We start from the raw sequence: 7,228 nt of genomic DNA, 5'->3' as shown, positions 1-7,228 counted from the left end.
AAAAGCAAAACATGGCACACCTACAGAGATGAATTAATATGAAATGTAATATAATTTAAAATGGCAATTGTCAAAAAGTATATTTTGTATACTACACAAGTTCATGTGCTAGAATGAGGAGTAAAATGGGGGTCAGCATTTTATGTGTGTGTGCACATACTGTATGTGGTTGAGTGCATGTTTGCACATGTATGTATACGGTAGTACAACTGTAAATATGCATTTGAACCTCATATAAGATAAATCGATTGACACATTTAGTTTTAAACTACTTATATCCATCCAAACTGTGACTTTGTGTGCGTTTGTGCGTGCGTGCGCGCATGCGTGTGTGCGTTTGTGTACGTGAGAGAACATGGCTCTTGCATGTAGATGGCTCCGTAAATGTTACCCTGCATTTATTGGTGAAAATCCATGTGTATTGTTATGTATCCCTGCTTTAATGCTGAAGATCCATTGACTTCATCCACGTGTCATGTTGGGTTGTCCTACACCACTGTATCTAAGGAGTTTAAACAAAGTGTACATTTAAAACTCTGTCAGTGAACATTATGCTGTATAATATTGTATCTACTGCTTTTCCTTAACTGTGGAATATGGAGAAATGTATTCACATCTCATTTAGTTGTGAGTGGTGTCGTTCATTAAAGTTCCATTTTCATTCCATCTCAACAGATCACAGATATGTTTGCTCACTGGAAATTCCCTTGACATCCATTAAATGCTGGACTCTGGTCCTACTAATGAGTGTCTGATGTTAACAATATGGTATGAGAACACTTATAGCTCAATTAAACTTTTGGTAGAGATTTTTCTCCCATCCTTTTACAATGATTGATAAATATATTATGTAGCATACACAACAACAAACAGTGACTTTGTCACAGTTCTTCCTCCTATTTAAAATGCTAGAATCAAAATTAAGCAGATTTTTCTTTCTTCATTCCAGAAATACTGCAGTGTGGTTGTATGCATCATCCTTATCAGACATCCATGTCTGTCCAACCTCGTATAGTATATCGTTGCTGTCTGTCAGAAATCTCTTATTTCCATACTTTAACTTTTGTCGTCAGTTAACGCCCTACTTGCTCATACTACAGCGTCACAAAAAAACATCAAAAGTATCAGATCGATACAAGCACGAAGTGTCGCATTTTGTGACCTTGTAGATCTGCTACTTTTGCTATTTGTGAATTTTAATCCTGAAAAATAACAGTTTTGGACTTGAGGTTTCCAGCCGACAGAGACGATATGTAGAGGATGGAGACTTCATTAATGAACACACTGTACTTCTAATTAATCCTTGAGTCCAAGTGGATATTAGTGCCAAATATCATACAATTCCCTCAAGGTGTTTCTGAAATATCAAGTTCACAAGGTTCGTACGTACGTACGTCTTCCCAATGTTAATATTCTACAATAAAACCAAATGAAATAATTTATCTGAACCTTGAAAGTATATACAGTACCATTCTCGTAGTCATCAGTTTGATCGATTACTCCATAGACACTTGTGTCACCTAAAGGTAAACAAAAGTACACATTAATGTGGTGCTTATTGTTGTTATTTCACACATGGTTTCAATTTAGTTAATTATTCTGTATTATTCATTGTTTAATGAATGAAGGTACATTTTTTATTTGAAGCTGTAAATTAATCTACATTTAAATTGGAACGAGTTGTTCTTGTCAGAAGTGTCATGATTGGTTCAAAAACTGACCGTGCTGCAGTGGGCAGTACACATCATCAGGAGCTCCACTTTGATTGGTCCCCTGGTCAGCTGAGCCCTGATTGGTTCCCTGAGACTGAACCGCTCTGCAATGAAAATAATATAGGAGAAATAAAGTAGAAATCTTTTGAAATCTACAGAAATATATTAAGTAGGAATCTATTGCCGACATGTTTATTAATAGACAGAGTAATACTGTAGGCTACTTACTTGACACAACATGGATCTGTAAAAAAAAAAGAAAAAGAAAAGAATATTTAAATTGCTATGCAATGGAAAGCAACAGTATCATTTAAAGAGAGTTACAGTGATTGTAATCAACATCAGCTGTTCTTCAAGGACCCCCAAATTAATATTTTACCGTGGTACCCCCATCTGAAAATATTTTGTGCCAGGGACCCCATACAAGATTTGTGTTGTTAAAATGTTTAAAAGAATTTCAAGAGTTTTTAGAAAATAGCAGATCTACAAGCTCACAACATAATGTTCAACGAACGTCTTGACGCGATACATTGTGATCTTGTAAATCAGCTATTTTCAAATGTATATAGAGGTTAAATGGATTTTGTTGGTCCCCCTCGGGGACCCTTCGACCCCACTTTGAGAACCACTGTTCTCTGTGTCAGTGGTTCTCAAAGTGGGGTCCGGGGACCCCCAGGGGTCCTTGGGGGGGGGGGCCTTCCAGGGGATCCCAGCAAAATATGTTGATACAGCATCACAATCATTTTAACCACTTTATCTATATATACATTGGCATTTCAAAAATAGCAGACGTACAAGCTCGAGCTTGTACATCTGCTATTTCTTCTGGGGGTCCCTGGCATAAAACATCTTCAGATGGGGGTCCGCAGCCAAATACATATCAACTTGGGGGTCCTTGACATGAAACATTTTGAGAACCACTTCTATATGTAATCCTAATCTAATGTAGTAGTTCTCACCTTTTGATGTTCTGTATCGACACAGCAAGAGCAGAAGGATGGTCAGTAGAATCACAACAACAAGTCCCACTATCAGTCCCACCATCAGTCCCTCATGTGGACAAATATGTTCCGCAGATCCAGAGACCGCTAGAGGTAGAAGGATTGATTCAGGAAATGCACTGCTGTTTTAGTGTTAAAAAGCTCTATTACAAGTATTTGTTTAGTAACAGGGGTCTTCCCCATCTCTATATTTCTGCTTGTGGTCTTACCCAGACACCTAGTGGTCACAACACTGGAGGTTTTCAGTCCCTTCCTGCTGGTGCTGCAGGTGAAATTGACCTCGTTGTCCGGGCTGAAGGAGGCCAATAAGTGCGAGAGGCTGTTGTTGCTCGATGTCCAAAATGAGATGTTTACGAGCGGTTGAGCCTGCCAGGTGAAGACGACCCCTTTGTCTGGAGACGAGCACTGCAAGGCCATTCGACAGTGTCCTTCCTTTGACACGCTTGCACCAATGAACTGCTGAATGATGGGCTGATCTGCAGACAGAATTATATTTGATATCAGCTACACACTGCTAAATCCTGAGCATGATTTGAACCCTGAGGGTACAGAGTACGGACACACTGGAGTTTGATTCTGCCTTTGTGGCCGTCTTTTTGCTTTTCAATGGGAACGGGGCGTTTTGTTGCCATTGCGTGGCTTGCGTGTCTGTACCCTGAGGGTGTAAAAACTGACCCAGTATTTGAAGTTAACTGGTTCTCAACTCCTCTTTGGTAGAATCCAGATTAGGCTACTGCAAATGTTCTAGTTAACTGGTTCATACATCCACTGTACTGAGCCTACTGCTTGTCAACTGACAGAAATTCTTCAGTGTTATCTTAACTCTGGTGTGAAGATTTCACTGCCAGCTGTGGTCCTGTGATTACTGCTGGTTTTCTATTCTAACCTAAGTCAGTTATGTGCACGACTGCACGTATCATTCTCATTAGAAAGAAAATGAACTGTAATCCCGTTCTTCATGGAAAAGGTAAAAATGTGTCAAATGGACATTTCATTTTGGAAAATAAGTCTTTATTCCTTTGATCATTCTAACGATGAGTAGCCTAAAGACATAATTATGAAAAATAGATTACCATCTACAATACAACTTTCACTCTCTTCACAAGTTTCACTGCAGATTGACTTATTGACACCCTTGTATAGGCTCAGATGAAACAAACCCTAGATGTTTGAAAAAGAGGAACTGGTCTTCCTCAGGGCATGTCATACTGTACTTGTCCTGATGAAGACCAGTTCTGGTCGAAACATGTTGGCTTTTATTTATTTTTTAGACATAATTAAAGTACCTTAATTTTACGCCCTCTCCTCCATTATATTATTTGAGTGCTCGGATCTTTCCTCTTTTTCAAGTTTTGGTTCTGTTCATCCTAGAAGCACCAATCTATGTTTTTAACCCTTGCATTGTGTTAGAAAACTGCATCCACTTGTGGTGTTAGCGGGTCAAATTTGACCCATGATTTAAATCAGCCCAAAATACAAAAAAAAAAAAAATTTCATAAAAAAAAATCTCCCACCTCATAGCTGACTTGTAATGCGTTCATATCCATGTAAATACTTTTTAAAATATTATGTTGGGTTAGGGCTAGGGTTTCATCTTTCAATATATCACGTTTTCTACTATAAAAATGTTAAAATTCACTCATAAAATTTCCTATAATGAAGGCAATGGATAATGATGTTATCTAGCTATAATAGAATAATTAAGAATAATAATTAGAACACACTTCCCAAAAAGATTTATAAAAGAAATACTTGTTTTCGTTTTTTAACTTTAAAAAATGTTAATATTATTAAAAAATAGTGACACTAGTGGTGTTAGGGTAATTTTTGACCCGTATACCATAGAAGGTAAAAAGTCATTTATTTTTTCAAAAACTATTATTGGTCTCAAACTTACTCCTGATAGCAAATGCTAATTGAGGACAAGTCTCTCTGACTCTCAAACATGTAAACATTGAATATTGACAATTTGGGGGGAATTGAGCCACACTTCTCTGCCGGGTCATTTCGGACCCTTACACCACAAGTGTCACTTTCTTTTATAGAGACCATTCAGAATTAATTAAAATTATGATAAATAATTTTGTTGCATTAAATTGGTTATTTCTGTGGATTTCATGATGCCTCGTTCCAATAAAGAAATGTAAAGGGTACTTTTTACCTATTTAACCCTCTAGAACCTGAACTAGGAAAGGTCAGAAAATTCCAACATTTTGAAAAGGGACACTTTATTGGGTCTTAAAACATTTTTGATTTGGTTTTATTTTTTTTAACATTCATTTGTATCATTTATTTGTTGTATCATATTTGATACAAGGGGTATTAAAAGGGGTATTTCAAGTTGGTTTTACTGCCTCCCCCTGGCCAGCCGGGGCGCCTGATGGAGGGGAAAGGAACTGGTTGGAATAACGTGTTCCTTCCACGCGCTATGTCCAATTAGGGAAACTCTCCCCTGTCAGGTGATAAGAAGGTCAGTTAGCTCTCATGCATTGAAGGAGGCATGAGCTCGGCCCTGGCCTCCCTAGGTTGAAAGAGGGAGTGTAGTGCCCAGGATTACATAGAGATTGGCACTGGGTGTAAAAAATAGGGTTACAAAATCGTGGGATAAAAAAAAATACATATATATATATATTTTAGACCTGTAGTATCAAATATGATACAAATCGTAAAGGACAATAGACCTGTAGTATCAAATATGATACAAACACTTTTGACATCATAAAAAACAAACTCAAATGCTAAATTTTGAGAGCTCATAAGTGCATTCAAGTTATCCAACACTTATTTCAAAATATTAGTAAAGATATACTAGGAAAACGTACCCGAACTGCTTATAAAATAATTGTTTGTTAGTAGTGCATCAACCTCTCCTGTTTAGCTGATGGCAGCCATTTTGGGTCAGACCACCTGAGGCTCTGTAACTACCTGCAGTGCAAATGGTATGGTCCAGGGGGAAGTGGGGATGTGTCAGATATGATACAACAGGTTGTTGGTCCAAGTATTCATTACACTGATTTATTAAAAAATCAGTGTAATGTGTGTATCATATATTTGGCGTTATAGGGTTAAACTTGAAAATGGGTCAAAAATGACCCTAACACAATGGAAGGGTTAACTAAACTTTTATCTCCATTGAGCACCTGGTTGATCTCTCTCTCCCTATTCTAGATGAGTTTTTATAACAAAGCTAATTACTCACCAATTCTGTTCACAGTGACCATAGCACTGAGCTCAGTGTGGTAAAGTGGTTTTCCTCTCTCTCCTCTGCACCAGTAGATTCCTCCTTCTAACACACTGGTTGATCCATTTGACCAAATGTGGACGATCTGTGAGTCACTGTTATGTTGGTACAAGTATTCCCACTTCCATCCAGATGACTCCTCCACAGAGCAGGTCAGTGTAACACTGTCCCCTACAGGTATGTCCGTTTTGTCAGCTTTCAGTGTGGCCTTTGGTTTATCTGTTGATCAGATTAGGTTTCTAGTTTAAAGTAAACTAGAAACTGTGTGGACTAGCTGAAAGCTACACTGAGTAGTCTACTAATTTGGACAATAGTTTGGTTTATGTCAAATACTCACAGCGATGAGTATAGTTACAGATTAATAATAACTAATACTACTGAAAATGATTATTAATAAATTACTGCCTCATAACGGTCAAATGACCAATCCTAGCTTTACCTCCCTCCAGCTATGGGATCTTGTCTCTAACTACCTACTGTACACAGCAGTTATGAAGAAACACGCTGTTTTAATGGTGGATTAACTGTGAACTGTAATTACTATGTTAAATATTCAATAGAAATTATATTGAAACAGAAACTAAGGAAATGTCCTGAAAGGTACAGAGGTCAAATTAATAGAAAATAAAATGATTCCTATGTGATGGCATGCTCATTTTAAATGTATGTGTATGTGTAATTAATTTCAAATGTATTTAGGACGGTCAATGCAATATCTCCCACCAGTCACCACTCGTAATTACAATAGAGCCTGGCTATTGATGTGTGGAAGAAATGAAATATATATTGGAAATGCTTATACATTATTATCAAGCTAATTTCCCAGTCACATCCTTACAGGATAATCATCTCTTTATATGCAGAGTACCATTATTAAAAGCTTAATATACAGCAGTCGTTCCTCATCTGAAAAGGTTTTGATTTATGTTTTTTTAAAAAACGTTTTTTTTAAACATGTACAAAGTGATGCGCTGTGAGCTTGTAGATCTGCAATTTTTGAATCATATAAATGGAAAAAGTGGTTAAAATCATAGTAATGCTATGTTAACTACTTTAGCTGGGGACCCCCTGGAACCTCTCCAAGGACCCGTGGGGGTTCCCGGACCCCACTTTGAGAACCACTGATATACAGTATACTGTCTGAGTGCTATGAATGATCTTAAATCATAAGGGCAGTGATGAGAATATATGATGATATGACTTACCTGATACAGTCAAAGTTACTTTATTACTTTGTTTTTTAACCTGCAGATCCTTTCTGAGAGAACCAACAC

General features: G+C 37.4%; 1 protein-coding gene across 1 annotated transcript; it reads right to left on the bottom strand.

Annotated features, from left to right (window-relative positions):
• Nucleotides 1-305: 305 nt before the first annotated feature.
• On the bottom strand, nt 306-6,058 carry LOC308102337 (uncharacterized protein). The gene is made up of 7 exons (XM_080452002.1): nt 5,913-6,058; nt 2,923-3,189; nt 2,672-2,800; nt 1,941-1,956; nt 1,722-1,816; nt 1,470-1,520; nt 306-502 (listed from the first exon to the last, which is right to left on the bottom strand). Exons 1-7 carry the CDS (start codon nt 5,932-5,934, stop codon nt 489-491), a joined length of 594 nt encoding a protein of 197 aa, XP_080308128.1. The 5' UTR covers nt 5,935-6,058; the 3' UTR covers nt 306-488.
• Between the last annotated feature and the right edge of the window lie 1,170 nt (nt 6,059-7,228).

This window comes from Gymnoscopelus braueri, assembly GCF_963280865.1.
Source record: "Gymnoscopelus braueri genome assembly, chromosome: 15".
NCBI lineage: Eukaryota > Metazoa > Chordata > Actinopteri > Myctophiformes > Myctophidae > Gymnoscopelus > Gymnoscopelus braueri.
This window is presented reverse-complemented; position numbering and strand designations above follow the sequence as displayed.